Here is a 23,295-nt window from a genome sequence, read left to right on the forward strand (position 1 = left end):
GAAAGCTAATGAGTCTCTGAGGATCGTCCTTGTTCCTGACAGATCCAGACCTTCCTGTCCGACAGGATCTTTATCTGGGAGGAGGTGAGCCTCCAGGACCAGCGAGGGTCCGCCAGCCGACCCCACCGCTAAAACACCGCTCCCCCTCAGTCTGTCTAGGTCCATGACTGTGTTTTTGTCAGAAAGTTTGCTTCATAAACAGTTTCAAAATCTTTTTATTGCGTATATACAGGTTAAGGTCCATTGTGTTCAATGTACTGTAGCACTTCACTTCACATTATAATAGGATTGTAAGAACAACCATCATTTCACCAAACCCAGAGACTTCTTCTACAGACAAGTAACATCAATTCACAATTCACTACAGCAAGTGAATTCAAGATTGACTGAGTGTATCACCATCTGAAATGCAACTAAATGGACTGGGGTTTACTGTGGTCACAGTTCACAGTACAGTGAGCTGCCCGATCAGAGTTCTATTGGGCAAACTTTGACAAATTCACATACACCATCACGCCACATGAAAAGATCCTTAACATTTCCAAACTATCTGTCTGTTGTTATGTGTTACAAATCACAGATGTTGCTTTTTTTTTTCGTTCTCTGTCTTCTCAACAGCAATGTTCAAACGTTTCATTGGCAGCCTGCAGAAAGCACTCCCAAACGCTGCTCCACATCAAACACATCTTACAGCTTTTACCTCTATCACTTGTAGAGATGAACTTACAGTACATCGTTTTCTTTTGAATGCCACAACCTAATATGGAATGAAATGTTACAATATGTTAAACATACTACACTTAAAAACGATAGAACCAGGTTATAAGGACCAATCAAAACGCTAAGAATAGAGAAGACCAGGGCTGCAAAACACAGACATACTCATAAATAACATTCATAAGTGACAAAATTATCTGACTTAGAGTCATTCCATCAATTCCATGTGCACACATTACAATAAGGATAAAAGTGGATAAGTAGGCAGGTGGATAAGGGACAGTGCAGGTTAGTTGAGGTACAGTACATGATACAGACAAGCATACATGGTTGTAGTAATGGTCATGGTTAGTGAAGGAGTCACCAGTCCTTAATGACGCTGGCTTAATACACAAAGAATCTTAAAATGACTTTGCAGTCGACCTTAACATAAGTACACAAATGTTAATGAATGGCAAATTGAAAACGCCAACAAAGCAGCTAGAATAACTGAAAACAAGAGCTGAATGATCTCAATTAAAAATCAGGATAAAAGACAAGTTCTAAGTCCCTGTAATAAGCTTGTGCAGTGGTGTTCCATAGTATTGGTCTCTCCGTTTGGTCTTCTAGGGGGGGACAAGACTGATTTACTTCGCCCGGTCTCGGCTGGCCTCCGGTCCTCACAGGAAGGGGTACTGGCTGAGCTTGCGCTGGTAGGCAGCGTTGGACCGGGGGTAAGGCTGGCCTACCAGCTGCTGCTGCGGGGGGTGTGGGTGGTGGTACTGTCCCGGAGTGTGACCCACCAGACCCAGGCCGCCGTTCTTCTGGAGCAGCCCCAGGGAGGAGTACGCTTGGCCGGGCCGGGCGTGGCGGGACTGGGCCCCTCCTCCTCCTCCGTGCATCTGGTCCACAGCCTGGGAGACGGAGGCCAGGGCGGCGGAGGCCGGGTAGGCGTACAGGCTGGGGGCGGAGCTAAAGAGCGAGGCCTCGTGGAGCCGGTAGGAGGACTGGGAGGAGGCGGTGGGAGGGTACGTGGGCTGCCTGCGCAACGAGCCGCCGCCGCCGGCCGAATGGTCGTGGGACGATGACATCACAGACTGCTGTACCTAGACAGAGGAAAAACACGGAACCCGGTAACATTCACATGACTTCCTTTTAACGGTACAGTGTGACGGCAAAACACAATCAAATCAATGTAAACATTGTAAAGTGTAGATGAAAGCCACACGTTACCTGACTCAGGTTGAGAGGCTGGGATCGGATGGACGCGGCCCGCTGGTGGCGGTCAGTGCTGGAGGCCCCTGACCTGCTGGACTGCTGACCCGAGCCCTTCTTGGCCTTCACAGAGGCACCGGCGTGTTGATCTTTAAAAGCAAAACAGGGTGCGTTCACAGTGAAGGGTGAGAAGCGTGATGTCATGAGGCTGCATTTGTCGGTCCACCGAGCCGAGTGGGAGTTCATAATTTATCGGAATGTACCGATGGATCTCGAGGTGTGTGTGTGTGTGTGTGCAGGGAGGGGGGTTGAGCAGCAGTGTGCCCACCACACTGACCTGGTGCGGCTGAGGCTTTGTGGGCAGTGCCCTCCCCCGGCTGGCTCTTGACGGAGGGCATGATGATGGCCAGGGACTTGGAGGGAGCCTCCTCCAGGTTGGCCGGCCTCTTGGGGCTCAGGGGGGTACTGATGGACGAGTCCGAGTCCTGGGAGTCGTGCACCGTCACGCAGCTGATCACGTTGGCCCTCTGGCTCGCTCCGGAGCTGGCGGAACAAGAGGGACAACGCTGCCTAAATCCGCACCGCTGCAGTTACAGGTGGTGGTAAGGGTTAAAAATCCAACTCCCATTATACCGACCGCCGCCCCCCCATCGCAGGAAGTGAGCTCACCACCAGGTAGGAGGGAACTTCCTGTCATCCTCGTCCTCCGTGTCGCTGTGGATGGTGATGATGCTGACCGCGGGGCTGGGAGTATCGGAGATGATGATTGGCTGAGACTGGTCTCCGGCGAAGGCGGGGGAGGAGTGGACCACGGAGACGGCCGACTGCAGAGTGGACACAGGCCTGCGAGGACACAGCACTCATCATCATTGTAACGAAGAGCCAACATTCTCAAAAAAACAAAAACATCTTCATCAAGACGCAAACCCGGGACTATAGATCACTACTGCCACGCCTTAACCCCTCGGCCACCGGGCAGTACGGAAAACCTGACAGAAGATGTAAGGATGAAGTGAATGGAGATGGTCCAAGTATGGACAAATTTTGTTTCCCTTTAATTCGTGTATTGCAGTGATTCGGATCCGCTTCAACATTTTATGGGTTCTACGTTGGCCCATGCTCCACCTCTCCACCGAATTTCAGGAAAATCGCTCAGGTAGTTTTTGCGTAATCCTGCAAAAGAACGAACGAACAGACGAACAAACTAACGAACACACGCCATTTAAAACGTATACCTCTGCCCTGGCGTTCGCAAATATGACCGATGTGTGTACAGCTGACTGATGTGAATATTACCTGGCTCTGCTGTCGACGTGCCGAGCCTTGGCCCTCTTGGCCTGCTGGGCCCTGGCGTGGGCCGGTCCGGCGTTGTGGTTCTGGGAGGACGCCGGGGCGGCGTGGCGCCCGCCTGCAGGGTCCGGCTGTCCGGCGCCATCGTACTGCCCGCCATGACGACCCCTGGCATCAGGGGGAAAAAAAAACAAAGACAGCGACTTTAAATGTATGTGGTGTCACACTATACCGTCGACTAGCACACTAACGGTACGGTATGTGAGAGGGCGATCTCGTACGCGTCCAGCAGGGCGGCGCTCACCTCCAGTTGGAAGCCTGCTGTCCTGAGCCGTCGGAGTGGGACGCACCCGGCGGGGGGGAGTTGGGGACCACCTGCTGAGCGGGGTTGTGGATGGCCACGCCCGGCATCTGTTGCCACGTGGACGGGATGAGGATCTGCTGGGTGCCTGCTGGCCAACCCTGCTACACGCACACACACACACACACACACAGACACACACACACACAGGAAGTCATTACATTTTGGATCACCATCACGTCTGAAACAGGATGTGACAGTCCGCTTGAGGGAGATCCGGAGATGCAGTGCTCGGTGTGAGTATGAGGGGACTGCAGAAGGTGGGCTGGGTGTGGTTTCTGCCAGAACCACCGAGACAACGAGCACATGCAGTCTGGACACGGACACGGTTGTTTTACCGTCTATATGCGTCACACGTGGACACCCGAAGACATCCAGCATGCCCCCGTTCAGTCAAGGAGGAAATCACACCAAGAAGAACATCTCACATCCACATACGTACATGTCTGATATACAAACTGACAAGTGTGCCGCAACGTAGCTCACAAATAATTGAAACACACTACTGCTTGACAGCGGATGTCTCTGCCTGCCTAGCGGTGGTGCCGCCCCCAGGGTCCTGGGTGACGACTCCTCAACCATGCGCCTTGGGAAGAGAGGAAGGGAATCAGGTTGATATGAATCGGAGCACCATCGGGCGGCAGGCCACAACAGGCAAGGGGGAAAAAAACGGTTTGTTCATTCTCTCAAGCCTCCAATGCCAAGCAGTCATGCCACAGAGGCCCCAGCCCTGTAGGACAGAGGGCCCAGTCACAGGTTAGACAGAGTCCCCAGAATCCCACCTGCTGAAACTGATAGGGATCTGTTAGGGAAAACGTACAAACAAACAGACAAACAGCTAGCGTCATCCAAACCGGCATTCCTCTCGCTTCACAGTTCTAGAACCGGAATAAAAGAATTCTACCGTGAACAAACATTTATCCGTCGTAACGGACGCATGTGACGGCGTGTGTGTCGCGCTCTGGAAGCATGTGAGCTACTACTCTTCAGGTTTTGGCTGGTTATACTTCTGGGAGGTCTAGATATTCATGTCTTGGGGAAGGAAGGGGATACGAGAGGCTACTTAAACAAGCAAAAGCGCAGGCTCGTTAAACAGCACATGCGTTCCATGCTCCTCTGCGCACCCCTGGGAAGTGTGTGTGTGTGTGTGTTCCACGAGAGAGAGAGAGAGAGAGAGAGAGAGAGAGAGAGAGAGAGAGAGAGGGAGAGGAATGGGGGGAGAGCCCAGTGGTTCGGTGGTTGCGAGTATCGGTGTTGGTGCTTTACCAGCATGGTGGTACTCTGATCCAGCGGGCTGGGCCTTCCAGCCCCACAGCCGGGGGCCAGGGGGAGGGAATACAGGGGGGGCATCCCAGCCACGGGGGCGTGCAGGCTGGCTACCACCAGGGGGTTGAAGGAGGCCTGGGGGAGGAGGAGGTTTGAGGAGGGATGGGTGGATGCGAGTTAGATCGCTAGACAGGTGGACACAGAGGGGCGGTCGATACGTCTCTTCGCCAGAGTTCCGCTGACCCCCGAGGAGAAAGGAGGTGCCGGCGCGGTGTGGTTATTCCGGTGTAAGACGCCCCGGATGTTCATGGGTTCTCCAACGAACAACGGCAACACAAATGATATGATGTGAAAAACTTGTTTACTCGAAACACCTCGCCGCACGCGCATCACGACACGCAAGGAGAACACGAGACGCGGAGTGACAGCGGTGCGCTTGGATCTGATTGGCACGGACACCGAGACAGGAAGGCCCAGCAGCGGGCGTGAAGCAGCGACAGCCCTACCTGCGTCAGCATCCCTGGCTGGATGTGCAGCGGCTGGGCAGACTGGTTCTGGGGAACCATGGGCACGGAGTTGTCCATCCTCACCGGGTACCCCGAATGCTTATTGGACGCTTGGAGACCTACGAGAACACGTAACAGTTAACTTCGGTTTGGCACAGATTCAGAGTCAGATTACGCGGGGTTAACTCTGATCTCTGGTTAGTGCCTGTTTATCTGTCTGCCTCTCTCTCTTCTTCTATGTTTTTGGGTGTGGGTGGGAAAGGGATGTATTGTTTATTATATATTTATTGTCTAATAGTGTGCCATATTTATACATTTCTTTTATCTTCTTATTTCTGTATGTAAAGCGCATTGAGATTACTTTCTATGAAATGTGCTATACAAATAAAATGTGATTGATTGATTGCTATACAAATAAAATGTTATTGATTGATTGGTTGATTGATTAATTGATTAATTGATTGATTGATTGATTGATCTCTCAGCTCTCACCCTGGAGGGTAGGAGGGCAGACGATGAGGGTCTGCTGGAAGGGCTCGGTCTGGGTGCACAGCTGGGTGGGCCGGGTCTGAAGAGGCACGCTCTGCTGGGCCAGGCCCGGGATGTTGATGGTGGCCTGCTGGTACAGACCGGGCTGGTAGTTCAGCAGAGGGACGTTGCTGCTCAGGGAGAGCGACTGACCACCGGTGGGCGCCATCTGACGGTCAGAAACATGAAACGGTAGCGTCAGATTTCCTATTTTGAATAAAGGATGACATGCATTGTCGATGCACATTAGCGTTAAGTTTGAGTTACTGAAACACTGCTGTTAAAACATTGCCGGGAGATCGGAAGGCCAGGCGAGTCAAGATAAGAGGTCCTTGTCCACCTGGTTGTGCTGGTTGAGCTGACTGCTAAAAGTGACGGTGAGGTTGGTGGCGGCGCTGGGCGTGTTGTTACTGGCGAACAGGTTCTTCCCGTTCTCGAAGGCGCTGCACCTGCGCTTGCAGATGTCCATGTTCTGAAAGCAGGACTTCACGCTGGAGAACGGAGATAAAAGAGCAAAGGGATGAAAAGGAATGAGAACCGTGGAACAGAGTCCTAACAATCGCGACAGAGAGAAACATGAGGCACGCCTTTCTTATCTGGCGTTCTTTGTCCGTGATCTCTTTGTTTTGTTTCTTGGTCTAAGATTACATTACATTACAGTTATTTAGCAAACGCTTTTATCCAAAGCGACTAACAATAATAGCATTTAACGTAGGAAAAGCCAATGTACTGTAGGCTACTACTACTTTCCAGAACTCACAAGTGCATCTTCTTTTTAAAACAAGTGACTAAGAGGAGAGTGCTGCTTACTGGGAGCTGTGGGGGAAGTGGAGCAGGTGGGTCATGGTGACAAAGGGGTGGTTGAGCGTCTTCATGGGAGTGATCCGCTTGTCTGCGTCCAGAGTCAGCATCTTCTTCAGCAGGTCTATAGACAGACAGACAGACAGACAGACAGACACAAGACAGACAGACAGAAAGACAGACAGACGGATGGATGAATGGAGGGATAGACGGACAGACACAGACAGACAGACAGACAGACAGACAGACAGACAGACAGACAGACAGACAGACAGACAGACAGATAGATAGATAGATAGATAGATAGATAGATAGATAGATTAGAATAGAATAGAATAGAATAGAATAGAATAGAATAGAATAGAATAGAATAAGATGTATTTGTACCGATGAACTCCCGCCTGTCAGCCTTCTCGGCCAGGACGTCGGTCCCATCAAGGCTGGTCATGTTCACCTGCAGCGCAGCAGAGGAAGCTGGTCAGCAACGGGTGAAACCAACCAGCTCTTATTCAGCTGTTTTGACACTAAAGGGAGGAGGGGATGATGACCTCACCTGCATCATGTCATCCAGACAGTTGAAGATGTATTTCCGCGCCTCCTTTGACTTGATCCCCATCTCTGCCTCATGCTCTGCAGGGGTCTAGAGAGGAAAAGAGAACTGTAGTGTCAGCTAGTAATAATAATAATAACAACAACAACAACAACAATAATACATTACAGTCATTTAGCTGATGCTTTTATCCAAAGCGACTTACAATAATTGTATTTAACGTTGGAAAAGCCGATGTGCATCTCCTTTCTAAAACAAGTGACTAAGAGTATAATTTAGTGTTGAAGGCAAAGTGCAAGAATAGCAATCAAAAAATACAATAGGTTTTTAATAATAATATAATAATAATAATAACAAGAAGAAGGAGAAGAAGGAGAAGGAGAAGGAGAAGGAGAAGAAGTTTATGTACTGGCTACGGCACGACCTACCTTGAGCCTCCACAGTGGGTAGCTGGAGTCAGGGCCTCTGTTGAAGAAGCGGCTGGTCTTGGTTCCCGCGCTCAGGAGGTACTCGGCCGGCAGGCCCTGGGTCTGGGAAATGTAGCGGATCTGTGCAGCCAAACCAATCAAAAGGATCAAACCTCAGCATTATTCAGATATTATCGAAGACAAGACAGACACAGACCACGCCCCCCCTCTACACACACACACACACACACACACACACACACACACACACACACACACACACACAAACACAAAACACAAACACACGCACACATTCATACAAATAAAACGGAGTAGAAAAGGAAATGCCAATGGTGGGTGGGTCCCCTTGTCTCTGTGTTTGTGAGGTCAGATGCTGACCTGATCATACTCTGAGGCACCAGGATAGAGAGGCCATCCCAAGAACAGTTCAGCAATGACACAGCCCAGGGACCACATGTCTATAGCTTCACAGAAGGGGAGGCCCAGAATGATCTCCGGCGCTCTGGAGACACATCACAACCATTAGACATGTTCACGAGAGTGTGCTATACTGAGTCTCAAACACGGATCTCCATTGGGATTGGCTACTGGGCCTCCGGTGTTTCGACATGCATGACAGAGACTGTACTAACCGGTAGTATCTAGACTGCAGGTAGGTGGAGCAGACCGCCTTGGAGACGTGACTGGCGGAGCCGAAGTCTATAACCTTGACCCTGTAGGGCTGCCTGAGGGGGTCCACCAGCATGATGTTCTCAGGCTTCAGGTCAGCGTGGATCAGGCCCAGGCTCTTCAGCTTCATGAGTGCGGTGGACACCTGCTGAAGGACAGGGCGGATGGACTTGAGCAGCAGCGGGCTGAACTTGCTGTGCTTCAGGAAGTCGTAGAGGTTCTGCTCCAGCATCTCGAACACCAGGCACGTGTGGTTCTTGTGTTGGAAGCACTCGTACGAGCGCACAAAGTTGAACTCGTCGGCGTTCTCCGTGCTCAGTCGGCTGAGGATGCTGACCTGGAGAAGAGAAAGAGGAGTGTATGAAGATGAGTTTGTCCGTGGAGCCCTGAGGTTTAAGCTTCATTTATACTCGGTCGACAAGTTTCAAACGTCTGTCGACAGAAAAAAAAATTTGACCGACGTTTGCCATTTATACTTCAGCGAAGTGTCTGATCACCTCCATGGTAACTTGCAGACGCGCGGCTGATTGGTCCACGGCAACGAACGTGCCTTCTGTCTAGCTAGTCAATCACAGCTGTGCGATGAAAGTGACGGCGTCTGCGACATTAGAAAGTTTGGTAGGTGCAAGACACCCCTGTCCGACACGAAAAAGTGTCGACAGTGACGTCGTTTCTGTCTGTCGACACTTTCAAAAGTGTCCTACGACGAAGTATAAATTGGCCTTAAACGTTAACCATCATATCAGTCCAAAATGACTCGGAGCACACACATCTGATTTGGTCAAAGAGTTGAAAGACTCACCTCAATTTGACCTTGGCGGGCATATGAGGGGTGGTTCTTCAGGATTTTGATGGCCACGATCTCATTGGTGCCGCGCTTCCAGCACTTGGCCACCTGACCGAAGGTGCCCCGCCCCAGGAACTCCAGCACCTCGTAACTGTTGGAGACGGAACACAGGATCTCGTGCTGCACCAGCTGGTAGTCCCCCTCGCTGTGCGAGTTGCTGCTCTTGGTGGTGGAGGTGGAGTGCGTTATGGACTGGGCCGTGGTGGTGGCCCCGCCCCCGGCCGCGCGGTGGGAGACCACGGGGGCGGAGAGCTCCTCCAGTATCTGGACGCTGTCGCTGCTGTCCACCTCCTCGCTCTTCCGCTTGTGGCTGTACTGCTTGCCGTGGTAGAGGTCGCAGGGCTGCGAGGAGGAGGCGGCATCTTTGACGCGGCGGCAGGAGGAAGAGGAGGAGGTGGAGGAAGAGGAAGGGGGCGCGGGGGCGCTGCCCGTGCTGTCCGCCGCCCGTACGACCGTCTGCTCCCGCGAGCCCCCCGTCTGTGGGAACTCCTGGTTTGAGGAGCTGTAGGTGGGGTTGAAATTAGAGGCAGAGGGAGGGGATGCATTCCCCTGACTGGGGCTCTGCTGGTGGTAGTAGCCGTTGTCTCCCAACTGGCTGCTCACATCCCAGGCAGTCTCTACCTTCAGCTTCTTGGAACGGGTGTAGGCACTGGAGGAGACCGAGGGAGACGAGTACACCTGGAGCTGGGACGCCATACTGTACCTGGGGACAATACTGAGATTATGAACAACCTCATCCCACGATGAGAGACAGTGTGGCCAAAGCAGCTGATGTGGCTATACAGGGCTAGCTAGCAAGTTTCCACAAAATGAACAGGCAGAATCATATGACATACTATGAGCAGGAATGTTAGGCTACCATGCAGTCGTTTTAGCTAGACGTTTTAGCAAGTTAATTACACATCAATAGCGTTACATATAACTGCAGGAGGAGAATATGGGACTAGCACTAACAAGTCACAAGAAAAACAGAAATCATCCACCGTCACAAAATCAGTTAGCTACACAGCTTAGCTAATAGCTAACATTTACTAGTCTGACAAAAAATATTTAGCTCGCCACTTTGGTTTATTTAGCTAGCGCCAATCTGACATCGTTGTCCCAACCCAAAGGCCTGCAGAATTCTCTACGTTACCTGCTGCTGGTCTGATGGAAGCAAAGCGCCGTCCAACTCGCTTCCTCCTCCCCAGGCTCAATATAGTTACATCGGTAATCGACACAACACTTTATGCATTGCTACCTTAGGAGAGATCTTATGCAAAGTCATCCGGGAAATGTTAGGTATGTTCTCAAAAACAACAGGATGCACGACCACCCTTCACAAAACGAGCCCTGTCAGATAGCGGCATTTCCTTTTACCGTAGTGAGCAACACAAATGCGCACGTTAATATTAGCTACACTCGAGTGTTTTGAATGTAATCTAGTGTCTCGTGCACATCATAAAGTTTGGGCGTATTCTAATGTTGGCCTTGGAGACTGAACGAATGAGGTAATAGGCTTTGTCAATAAGATGATGATTCAATGTCAGACATGAGAAATACAACACGGCATATTAGAGGTAAGTATTTCAAACAGATTCACTTAATTACAAGTAGCCCAAGTAACATTACAATCAGCAAATCATGACCGTTATAATTTGGCAGAAGGCCAACGGCAGCCAACTCCAGCGTCATCGCATCGATAAGAGTTCAATTCCTCCTGACCTTCTATGCAGGGTTATGATGATTTAATTTTCTACTTCTAGCCGAGAATGAACGCATCAGAAGTTTACCCTCCGTGACCTCCCAGACTGGAAATGGATTTCTTCATCTGAAACAGTACTTGAGGGAGATGTCCTCAATGAGACACGCTGTGAACACAGGCCGGCCTCTGGTAACTTGCTTGAGGGACCAGGTAACATCACTGTAGGGCTCATTGTGTTTAGGCTACTGATTAATTTCAATGTCATTAGTCGTTATGTGGCCAATCTGATTCAACTCTATTCATTCAAAAGGATAAGCCTCCGCCTTCTCTACTGATGAGAACTATGTCCTCTGGATCTCACAGTGACAAGATCACTGCAGGTTACCCCATGCCCACATTCTGCCCATACCCACAATAAGGATAATATATATATATATATATATATATATGTATATATATATATATAACTGACATTTTAGAAGTGACTGGTTCATTGCAACGCTATCATCATACTTTCCTCTCTCCTCTCCTGGTGAGCTGTAGCTGACAATGTAGCCGCATGCACCATGTCAATGCAACACCATGCTTTGGACCTGGCGGAGGAAGAAATATTAAGGTTTGTGTGTCATGTCGAGTGTGTGTGACAGGGTATAAAATGACCGGGGGCCTTCAAAGTTCAGTTTATGCATCATGCAGGAGAATAAAGTTCAGGAGGCAGAAGCATGTCAAGGAGAAGCTGCAATGGATCTACAAGCTACTGTGTGGATTGACTAACATGAGGAACAGAGACCTCAAAACACTGGTGAGGTTTGTTTTAATTCCGATATTTGAAAGATGTATCCTCTAGACAGTAGAAGCAACAACGTGAATAAGATAAAGTGTATTTATCATGAAGGTACCTCTTACAAGTCGGTATGTCAACATCATCATGAAGGACACAGAGAAAACAAACATCCTTTTGAAGAACTCACAGGGGTAAAGAGCGTACTATTTAGTTAGGTAACAAATGTGTCATTAATTACATGTAGATTTAAAACAAACTTTGAGTTTGTCAATGTTTGAGCAAGCAGTAGTCTTTAGATGAAAACATCTAGGACTATTTCTTCTATTGTCAGGTGTCTACTTTCACTGGCACCTGAGGACAACCAACACATCAACCCAGCAGAGCTGTGGGAGTCGTTCATCAGTCATCATGACCAAGGTGGCCCATTGTCAAGTTATGGTTTCAGGGTAGTCAACTGAATAAGTCTTATATATTTTTCATCTTTTTTTTTTCTCCCAGAACTAAAGTCACCCTCTGCTAAGTTTTCTGGGTGAGTACTGTTATTGAGAGCATCTTGGTGAAAATATGTGTCGTTTACTCAAGGCAATTTTAAAATTATGTAATTTAACTGTACAGGTGCAAGCCTGTCCAGTTTGGACTGAGAAGAAAGGCAGGTCTTAAAGAGCTGGAGACTGAGACAGGAGACTTTCCTCCATGGCTGAGCCTACTTCTGGATGAGAGCTGTTAAGTATACTTTAGATTTTCTGTCTTCTAGTTGATGACAAGCAGTTACAAGGACACACTTATGTCTGTTATACTATGTCTTTTTCACAGTCGCATATGAGAAGGACCCCCAAAAGTGAGTAGCAGTATGTACCTGTAACATATTATCATCATAGTTGTGGCTGGCTAGTAATAATATACCTAATGGGATGCCATTAGATAGGCCACAATAATATTGAAATGTTATATTTTTCCAGACCAAAAAATAGACATGACATGTTAGAGAGAGTCAGGACTGAATTCATGGATGTACAGAGATCAATGAACAACCAGATGGAGACAGACATCTATGAGAGAAAAATGTATGTATTTATCCCCCCCCCTCTCTTTTCTTGACCACAACATCTAAACAAATGTCAAAAACCATTGAATTGAACACAGCCAATTAAGTGTTAACACTGTTTTGTTCAGGCACAGGGAGGAGAGGATGATGAAAATGCTGAATGCATTAACGCCATCTAGAATAGAGACCAGTCTGCCTATGCTCCTCTCCGCGCTGAAAAATGAGCTCAGGGAATCAAAATCCTCATCCGTGTGTTGGTGAGCCCCTGAAACCATATTTTATCTGCTACTTTTACTTGGAGGAACCGGACATTCATTCATACAGACAGTGATTGAGTGTGGTCTGTTTGTCTTGGTGTTCTATTAAAGGTATGAAATCCTAAAGAGTGATGCGTCAGAACTAGAGGATGAAATAAACGATGAGTACAGGACCATCCTTCAAAAGATCAGCCAATTCCACAACGTCTCACACAAGACGTTGCCCTATGCAAAGGTGCAGTATCCAAAAGTTTGGGGCCCTGAAAAGTTTTACTTTGTAATGTACAGTATATGAAGCCAGGACAGGTTAGCATGACATACATGACACGCCTGACATATTCACGATATGAATAGACAGCTGCTTTGAGTTACATTCCAATGAAAATGAATTGCTTGCTTGACTCAAGAATTGCAATGCCATGGTGGGGATGCCCTTGTAAAACATTGACATAACGTCTTCTTTACAGGAGAAGTTCTGCCTCCTTGTGCTTTCGCTGCAGGCCAATCAGCTTCTCCAACCAGCCATGCAGGATGCTCTAATGTTCCTCACCGAAAATGTCTTCCAGCTCCTACCCCAACAACTCAAGCACTGGTTCCAGTACCTGAAGCTGCCCTTCTATGATACCTCATCCTAAAAAGTTAGCCTCTTTGTAAACCCACAAGTTTACCACAAAGAGATCAAAGATATATTTGAAAAACGTTTCTTCAACCTACAGTATGGAGGCATATTTTTTCAGACAGGGAACTGCAGTGTCAACTATTATCAGTCAGCATGAGAAAAGACCACATATGTGTTTTTAAAGCAGAGTTTACAGGATCAAATAAATGAAATCCATGTTCAGTAGCCTACAGTATGTCCACTTTGTAATGAAGATGTAAAACCATAGAACATGTGACCGTTGATCTAGTTTTACCCACTAGAGGTCATTGTTGAACTGTGCCATTACAACTGTTAAGCTGGGATAAAAATCACACTGACACATGTATTAACAGAGACCTTTAATTTCACCCACATGAGGCAAACATCTCTTAAAAATATTCATGTCATAATATCCTTCCTTCAAGATATATTAGCATTTTGCGGCATTGAAATTCATAGTGGTGCTGCATACAACGACATTCAGCATTACTTTTAAACAAAATATGAAGACTAGACCAGCATAGTCAAGAACAAATATTATCTTTCATATGGTTCTAAGAAATACAATGGAAGAAAAAAAATAATACTGAGGTTACAAACATTTAAACCATGGCATAGTGATGATGTCATCTCCATTATAATCCCCATTATCTGTCTGCAAGTAGGCTCACATGTAGAAGCATTGCTGTTAAATTCAAGTTTATGTTTGGAATATAACGGAAACAAAGGCATGCAGTAAACATACAGCTGAATACAAAGCAAACATTTTGCATCTACTGTATGTGATATGTAATATGGCATATGTTGCAATTCCTTCTAATAAGCCTGGTAATTATAAACCAAACAATCAAGCTGATCTGAACATGTAATAAGAAATATGACACTCATGACATTTTATTCAAAGACTGAAATGTTACCAATACACAGAAAAGGAAAATGTTAAGTGCTTTTTTATCTATGAAAAGTTAACATTTGTATATTCAACAACAATTATGAGAACAGGAGAGGACAAGACCAGCCAATCCTCATAGAGAGCAATACACATCACAAATATGGTTTTAAAGTAAAGGACTATTCTGAGACAGCATATGGGTCTTGTAGGTTTGCCAACAAACAGAATACATTCTCAAACAAAAAGATGAAATCCAGACATGATTTCCAATCTCTGAAAGCTTTGTGTTCTTTCAAAGAACTGATACAATAACAGCATTTTAGAATTTGGGGATGAAAGTTTAGCATCAGATAAGAGAAGAAATATAGGCCTATTCATGATGAGAAACCTTTTTCAAGTGCATTACTATATTTGTAGTGGTATTGTATCATTCAACATGGAGCTACTGTAATATCTCCAGTACATTAGTGCATAGTGTTGGCGCACGTGGTTTCATCATTGGGATCAGTGGACTTATTAGAGTTTGACGTCAAATTGCCGTCTCCCACAGAGATGTAGTGGGATGTAATGGCTCGAGGGATGTAGTGGCTCGAATTTGTGATTCAAACTCTGAGTGAGATCTCTAGTTTTGTACGGAAAGGGGCTGTTGTGCTCTTCAAGTATGACTTCTTGGGACGTCCCAGCAGCCATTGGTGGATCGACTACCGGAAGGAGTGTCTGAAATGCACGCTCCTGCGCTTCAGCTTCTCTGGGTTGTGGGACGCCATGTGAGAGAACTCCCGGAAGATGTCCAGATAGGTGGCGTCTCCTGTAAAGATGGACATGCAGCAGAATATCTTAACATTTGCATTGAATAGATTTTTGGGAATATTGATATGTTTGTATTGATTATATAAGAGTAATTCACAATCAAACATGTTAAATGGGATATGAAATCCCCCACAGCTTCCAAATGCAAGCTACAGTAAAGGAGAGCTGTTTTTGTGCAAGAAAAAAAAAAAATACTACAAATGGTGCTCAGAGAGCGCAGCCATGAATGCATTTTGTGGCTTTGTGCGCACGTGCGTGTGAGCAGGATGTTTGGTAATGCTGCCTTCGTTAGGTCGAGAGCTTTATGCCAGTCCAAACCCGGTGTCTCTGTGACCTTCCCATGTTGAGATATGGCCGTTTCAATTCCTCCTATTGACAATTAATGGGGGAACGTTTCGCTCCCAAAGTCCAAAAATGAATGGGGGTGAATGGCCAGCCAAGTTTGGGCGGCTCGTGGACTTGACCCGTGATTCGGATCAGCTTCAAAATGTATTGGGTTCTAAGTTGGCCCATGCTACGCCCTTCCACTGAGCTTCCTGAAAATCGGTCTGGTAGTTTTTGCGTAATCCTGCTAACAAAAAACAAACACACACCACACACCACCGAAAACATTACAGTACCTCCCCCCCTACCCTGTCGCTAGGGCGGAGGTAACCAGAAAATGTATCATAAACAGAAGAACCCTCAATAGAAAACTGTCCCGCTAGTTGAACAAAAACAGGCTGAGGCACCATGATCCCTCCCTTTGCAATTTCCTAAATTCCCAAGCTTTACTTTCCTAGCCTGGTGACCATGGCAACTACGGACACAACAGGGGCAGTTGAAGCTCTTTGTGTCCCTGGAAAACCTCTCAAGCTTAACTAATTAAAAAAGAGGAACATTCTAGTCCTCCTGTGCGTGTCTAAGATCAATGGGCCTACAGTACAAGCACAGTGCTCTGAACAATAATTTCCCTGTGCATGAGATGAAAACAAGAAATATTGGGAAACAAGTTTCATATAAACTAGCCTATTATAGTTTCTGAGACTCTGAGAAGAGAGATCCTGTATGGAACTACCCCTTTAAACTGTATCTCTGAGAACAAATACTACACGGTTTAACAGTTAGCATAGTTAATGCAGTTAGTTGTTTTAGAGTTAGTTGCAGTGATAGAAAATAAGTAGGCTATTAAATATTGTTGAGAGAAGAAAAGGAATGAAGCAAGAAGCAGAGTGAGAAGCAAGGAGTTTCATTACACATGTTCCATTTATTTTCAGTATTGTTTTAGTTTATAAGTAAATTAATAAAAAAATTAAATCAAACAAAGATAGCAGTGTAAGTTCCACATGGATATTCAGTCTAAAGTTATGACAATATTAAAATGAATCATACAATGTACAGTCAGAAACAAAAGGAAAGTACAGGAAAGTTGCATGTTAGAGGCAAGCAGTTTTAGTGTTAATACTGTAGTTTTTAATATATCTACAGCAGTCATCTAATTGGCCTACACACTGTTTTAGATACAGTACACTCTCATGAACAACACAACACCAATCTAGCATTGTTTGGTCACATCATTATATTTCCCAGATCACCTTTGATTGGTTACTTTCTGCCTACCAGACAACTGATTGTACATTTTCTAAAGTATTCAGAAAACTGTAATTTTGACTATAGCATATAAGAAAGTGCTTGAAGGCTTCTCTGACAAGTACACATCAGAGTAGGCGGTCTCTTGTCTCCAAGTCGAATGTCTTTTCTTGTACCCTAACCTTTTCAATGTTCAAGGATGGTCCACTCTAAGCTAAAAAGAGACCTTGACCTGCTCCCTCTGATTCACTGGTTGTCCATTCCCAGAAAACAGAGAAACACTGGCTGCCTCTCCTCAAACAACTGAACTACTTACTGCCTGTGGTCTTTGGCTTGAAGTTGTTGTAAACCAAGCTACGCCAGGACTTAGGACAGTCAGGACAAGTAATTTAATTTTCTCATTGAGACTAATCTTAGCTTTGGTACACCATGTTAACATGCAGCGGAAGGTCACAGAGCAGTTCAATAGGAGACAGCATTTCGTTAGTCCAGTGTTTTATAAATAAGATTAAATGGGAAGGGTTATTGACTAAATCAAGATTTAGTAGTTAATTTAGAGCCTTTGTGCTACAGTAACTGCAACTTCAGTACTGTAGGTGCAAAGCCAGGGCATGAAAAAATGGACATCATTTGATAGAATAGCAGGGCCCCTTTGCACAATAGCAGAGAGTAGACTGTGTACACATACAGTACCATGTGTGCAGTCGCCAGGCTTACACACACACACATACACACACACACACACAAACACACACACACAGTAACTTATTATTCAGAGGAGGCACAGGCAGGGCCCTACTGTGTATCAGCTGCAGATCCTGTCTGACTATAACCACAGAGTCAACCTCAGGAATGTACTTCCATGCATGGATCTCATGATTTGGCAGCACACGTATAACACCATTATTAACATATCTTACAGTAATGTATATCAAATATTAACATACACAAAGTTATGAAGTAAATAATAGCAACAGCAAAACCGGGGCAACAGCAACCCATGCACTATATGACAGATAAGCCAAGAACAAATCTAATATAATCCCATGATACATCAGAGTACCATGACGGTACAAACATTATACAAATACTGTAGTAACACGTCAGTTATATATATATATATATATATATATATATATATTATTTTTATTTTTTTAAATGAAAAATGTCTCTCAACACAGTTTGTATGTAAGTCCCAGTAGTTCTATTATCAAATTCTGGAGTTGTGGTTGTTTTTCTTGGAAAGAGAATTTGTGATGACAGCCAGCTGGTAAGTGTTAACTTTCCATTACAGGAAGTGCTCAGGAAAATAAAATCTAACAAAATATATAAAAAAATACCATCTGCATTGTATTGTTAAAACATAATACAAAAAAATACAATGTCTGTATTTAAATAATCATTGCACTATTGCTCCGGGCATTTCATCATAAATTACGATTTTAAAAAAATCATTAAAACCTATACAATTAAAAGTGAAATTACCAAAGAGTAACAAACAAATTAAATTCAAATTATTGTTGGTATGAAAAGTGCATAATGCTGCTTTTAAGTCTACATAAAAGCTTAACTTTAAATGGTTTCAGTCTACACAGTAATGATATATAATCCATAGATCATATCCCCTCATGTGCGGTTACAGTATTACTTTGCTTCTCTGTTACCTCCTAAATGCCAAGCAGGAAATCCATCAGCCCCCTCTTCATTACATGACCTGCGTGCTCTAATGAGCCACTTCATACCTTAGCAACTCTCTAACTCACAACTAACTCCTCAGGTAAGAACTGCACCGACCGATAGAATGACAAAAACTAACAGGCCGTTGGACTGAAGGTAATGAATAAAGTTTCTCTCCGTTTGGATCCTGTGCCAGCTGATTTGCTACATGCACAGGAACGCTAGAGTGACATGGATAATACTGAATGTGGAAATCTCAATCAGTGATCAGAACAATGCCAGGTGACATATTGGTCCATAATGAGTAGTTGGAGGTGGTCCCCATGTGCACTATCAGCAGTGTGACCTAAGTGTGGCCTAACCCATCCTTAAATCGGCCACCATTATTCTGAGTGGATTTACTGTAAATATGGATCAAATAAAATTCAGGCTACCAGCAGCCTACCCTGACAGTGGAACTCCCACCTAACTTGTGACATCACCTCTCAAAAAACAAATACCCTAACCTATGTTCAAACACAGGGGGAAAAGAACAATTTAACCATTATCAAAATCAACAGTGCAGTTTTTGACATCATTAGAGATAGTAATGAAAGTTTCTCCTGTGGTTGAGCCTGAGGAAGAAGCGTGTTAGTGAGGCCCTGATTTGAACAACGTTCACTGCTACCTCGTCTCTAGCGTGCTGGGTAGAGGAACATTGTTTAGAATACTGTGTTCTTGTTTTATTGAGGAGAAATTCACAGCTGGAGGTGACAACCTACGAGGAATCTGGTTGAGAAAAGAGTCTTTCGATGACCCCTCTTCCTGCACCAGATTCCCAGCAGACCTGTACCGCCTCCGCCCCCTGCCTATTGGCTCTGTCTGCCTACTCCATCACACGGGGGAAGAGATAGCCTGATTGGACCTGATGGTTGAGAGGGTCTAGTACTCGGCTATGCTGAGGCAGATAAACTCCTGTATGCATCTCCTATACTGCTGCTCTGTGGGGCTGCTGGTGGGGTATTGACCTGGCTGGCCGAACGGTCCCTCCGACTCCCGCATCTCCTCGTTCATCCTGGCCAGACGCAGCCTGAAGGGGGGTTTGGGGGGGGAGGGGGGAGGGAGAGGAGGAAACAAAGAACAGTGAGACGCCTGCAGCGGTTTCGCTCTCAGCGGACCGTATCAGAGCGGCGAGCGCCGCACTCTCGTCGTTAACGTACAGGGTGACGATGTCGGCGTTGGCCGCCTGCACGGCGATGCTCAGGGGGTCCTGGCCGTCCTCGTCCCCGTCGTTCTGAGTGGCGCCTCGTTTCAGGAACAGGCATACCTGTCTGGAGACGGCGTGGGGGGAGGGTGCGGAGCGGTCAGCACAGATCACATCGTTCATAACCGTGACACCGGTCATCTCCCGACTAGAGATGTCGCCTTATGAAAATTTCACGTCATGATTATAGTGACCAAAATGATCACGTTTATCAGTATTAGCACGGTATTGTTATATTGTGCTGAAAAAAAACTACACGCACTGAAATCATTTCACCAAGCTTTATATTGAAAACCACAAATAAAATTAGCAGCACTATGCACTTTTTGTTTGCATAAACATTCTAATAATGTGTCTGGGAGACTGTAGCTAACTTCGGTTGATGCTGGACAGTATTTACAGTGAGTTTTTCAAAGCGTGGTAATCAAACACGGTTTAGTGATCATTTTATCGGGATAAATTTAATTGGAATTTATCACGGTTTATCACTATACCGGTTATTGTTACATCCCTACTCCCAACATCGCTGTGCAGCAGAAACTGGGCGTTGGCCAAAGAAGGTTATGAAAGGACAAAAAAATAATAATTCTGTACTCTGTTCTCGAATCTTTGTATGGGAATGAATTCAGTCATAAACTGGACTACACGGCCCGCTAATGTTTGTGAAGTCAGAGGAGGGAGGAGTAAGGGAGGAGGAGGAGGAGTCTTCTGTCTCATCACTCACCCTGTGTGTCCCAGGTACGTGGCGTGGTGTAGCGGGCCCCTCCCCCTCGCGTCTCTTTGATTGACATCTGCCGCGTTCTGGAGCAGGAACTCGCAGGCTATCAACGAGCCCTAGGATGGAACACACACACGCTCACACACCAGCTATGAAACAGATTTAGTTTTGTTCGTACTGAAGGCGTTACAGCGTTATGAATGTTTTATCCGATCGTGTCAAGCGTCGGCCGGTGTATATCCCTGTCCCTGACTCACCCCGATCACAGCCTGGATGAGCGGCGTCTTGCCCTCATCCTCCTCGTTGGCTGAGTTGACGTCAGCTCCGTGGGCCAGGGCCTCAGCCATGATGGGCAGATTCCGTGCCTTGGAGGCTTTGTACAGCAGAGCGCCTGGGTGGAGCTCACGCACGTCCTCCGGGTCGGACGTCTCTGGCTCCGCCTCCAGCTCTGGCTCGCCGCTCGAGTCCTCCGATACCTCGCACTCTGCGATGGGAGCAGGCAAACATCATGGCCTGGTGGTTAGAGTGTCCGCCCTCAGATTGGGGGTTTGATCCCCAGCTGAGTCATACCAAAGATTATAAAAATGGTACCCAATGCCTCCCTGCTTGGCACTCAGCACCAAGGGCTGGATTGGAGGTAAGTCCCTGCGACAGTGCGACATACTAGCGTCATGTCCAGGGGGTGTACTGTACATCAAGCTGTCTCACACTAAGGAATGTGGCCACTATGCTCGAGAACCATTGGTTTTTGAGGCTACTTATAACGTTCGTATACCGCACCGTGTACAGTAAGTCACTGCAATGTCTAACAACGCGACGGCATGTTTACTGAGCATGTGCGTAGTGTGTACTGATCGTATGTGTTCTTCTCACCCTCCTCGGTGACACTGTTCACCACCGAGCCGAACACCAGGATGTCAGTGCTGCCGTCTGTGCTGCCTCCAAGCCCACTGTCACTGCTCAAACCTGCAGGACCAGGAACCAACAGGGCACACACACGTTAGTCACACATACATACACACACACACACACACACACACACACACACACACACTACAAAAATGCTTTGTGCGGGAGGGGAGGTGGGGTATTTTCGTCTGGGAAGTAGGGCTGCTCGATTAATCGGATTTTAATCTAGATTACGATTTGGGCTGTCAACGATCATTAAAACTAAATAATCGCCATAAAACGATTTTGCACAAATCAAGCGCACCCTACACTGCAGAGCTATACTGTGCTTGGCCCCTCCCCCACCCCCCAAAGCCCCAAAACAAACACTTCAAAGCGAGACGAGTTGTCAAGCGAGGCGCACGCATGCTCCTCTCGAACAAAACACGACAAGAAGAAGATTATGGCAGCAGAAAGAGAGGTGGACAAGAGAGCTAAAACAACGTCAGTGGTGTGGAAACACTATGGGTTCGCGGAGACAGATTTGGACCAAGTTGACACGGTGTGTAAAATTTGCTACACAGTCGTAGCTGCCCCTCAAAGTAGCCCTTCTCAGTGCATTCCGCTCACTCATGCCAGACAGTCCTTTGCCGGTCCATTCACTTTGCCGTCAAAATAAATCGGTGTCGATTTAGAAGAGGCGCTCATATTTACAAGTGTCAGATAAACATGAAACGTCACTTACCTAAGCAAAAGGGTCTATTTTAACAAATGCTGGGTTTTGAAGCCTCGGCGCTACCATTAAATAACTTATTTAGACGCGTTCTGTCCTAGTGAAATTATTTTTCCGAGGTAGTCTTCTTCTGTGGTGGTGGCGGTGCTTTGAAGCTTCTTTATTTATCAGTTTTGGCACTTTTATTAATTTATTTTCAAGGTCAAGGTTCACTATTTGTCTCCCAAAGAACATTGTTAAAAAGAAAAGCCACTGTCAACATTTTATAAATTAATTGTTATCAAAGTCAATAATTTGATTTGTTAAGAAAATGTTAACTTTTGATTAAAAAAAAAATTTCAATGAATAATCGTGTTTAATAATCGTGATCTCAATATCAATCAAAATAATCGTGATTATGATTTTTGCCATAATCGAGCAGCCCTACTGGGAAGGTGGGTAACTTACTGCGAGGCCCTGATCCTGTGTCGAAGTAGGAGAAAAGAGAGTCCAGCTCGTCCGGACAGAACAGCGAATCTCGCCGGAACTTCCTCTCCAGTGCGGCGGCTGCTGTAAAGCGCACGCACACACACACGCACACACACGCACACACGCACACACACAGTGAGGAAGAAGAGAGAAATGGTGGGGGACGTGAATGACTCATCACACACTGGATTATCAAGTGGCTCAACACACGGACGTGAGCGGGATTAGGACTAAGGCGTGTCACTGGCTCAGTCCGCTCCACACTGTGGGGAAGTGAGACGTGGTACCCGAGGAGAGAGTGGCGGGGGAGGCGCTGCCCAGCTCCTGCCGGTATCTCCTCCGCGCCTTGGGCACCTTGGTGGCGCTGTTGTGCCTCCGGCACTTCTTGGCGCTCCACCGCCGCTCCGACTTCCTCTCGCCGTTGACCAGGGTCTCGGCGGCGCCTAGCTTCTTCAGGAACTTCTTCTCCACGTACTTGGCCTTGATCCACGTCTCTTTCTCCTGCCTGCAAAGCATGATGGGAGATCATCGTTTGACCGGCGCGCGGTCGTATCCGGATACACCCAGAGGGGGCCGACGGTGTGTCTCGGGCGCTTACCTGGAACTGGAGGGCCCGGGTTTCTTCAGGCCCTGCTCCTGATACGAACCCTCGTAGATGTGGTTGATGACGCTGTTTCCAAGCTCACACATCAACTGTTAGACGCAGACGAAATATCAAGGGCTGTCTTAC

At 46.6% G+C, this 23,295-nt stretch overlaps 2 protein-coding genes across 4 annotated transcripts in view; both read right to left on the reverse strand.

Annotated features, from left to right (window-relative positions):
• Window positions 1-244: 244 nt before the first annotated feature.
• On the reverse strand, window positions 245-10,461 carry hipk1a (homeodomain interacting protein kinase 1a). 3 transcript variants are annotated; one of them, XM_084445560.1, is made up of 18 exons: window positions 10,293-10,461; window positions 9,113-9,860; window positions 8,274-8,647; window positions 8,020-8,143; window positions 7,642-7,761; window positions 7,217-7,303; window positions 7,051-7,117; window positions 6,673-6,787; window positions 6,203-6,353; window positions 5,827-6,031; window positions 5,335-5,453; window positions 4,829-4,963; window positions 3,506-3,666; window positions 3,208-3,369; window positions 2,581-2,754; window positions 2,249-2,454; window positions 1,930-2,060; window positions 245-1,802 (listed from the first exon to the last, which is right to left on the reverse strand). In XM_084445560.1, exons 2-18 carry the CDS (start codon window positions 9,851-9,853, stop codon window positions 1,377-1,379), a joined length of 3,498 nt encoding a protein of 1,165 aa, XP_084301686.1. In that variant the 5' UTR covers window positions 9,854-9,860; window positions 10,293-10,461; the 3' UTR covers window positions 245-1,376. The 3 variants fall into 3 exon arrangements, with proteins under 3 accessions (XP_084301686.1, XP_084301688.1, XP_084301687.1); XM_084445562.1 differs by lacking the exon at window positions 4,829-4,963 and having other exon boundaries at window positions 3,506-3,663; XM_084445561.1 differs by lacking the exon at window positions 4,829-4,963.
• Window positions 10,462-14,011: 3,550 nt separating this feature from the next.
• LOC311314998 (arf-GAP with coiled-coil, ANK repeat and PH domain-containing protein 3-like) overlaps window positions 14,012-23,295 on the reverse strand; it is a 58,388-nt gene continuing 49,104 nt past the window's right edge. The window contains exons 17-25 of the mRNA XM_084445564.1: window positions 23,164-23,258; window positions 22,853-23,070; window positions 22,545-22,646; window positions 21,350-21,442; window positions 20,734-20,960; window positions 20,483-20,592; window positions 19,715-19,825; window positions 19,523-19,584; window positions 14,012-15,267 (exon numbers count right to left, since the gene is read on the reverse strand). Coding sequence (XP_084301690.1) covers window positions 15,161-15,267; window positions 19,523-19,584; window positions 19,715-19,825; window positions 20,483-20,592; window positions 20,734-20,960; window positions 21,350-21,442; window positions 22,545-22,646; window positions 22,853-23,070; window positions 23,164-23,258 — 1,125 coding nt within the window. The 3' untranslated portion in view covers window positions 14,012-15,160. The remainder of the gene's footprint in view (window positions 15,268-19,522; window positions 19,585-19,714; window positions 19,826-20,482; window positions 20,593-20,733; window positions 20,961-21,349; window positions 21,443-22,544; window positions 22,647-22,852; window positions 23,071-23,163; window positions 23,259-23,295) is intronic.

The sequence above is a fragment of the Borostomias antarcticus genome, assembly GCF_949987555.1.
Source record: "Borostomias antarcticus genome assembly, chromosome: 11".
NCBI classification, from domain to species: domain Eukaryota; kingdom Metazoa; phylum Chordata; class Actinopteri; order Stomiiformes; family Stomiidae; genus Borostomias; species Borostomias antarcticus.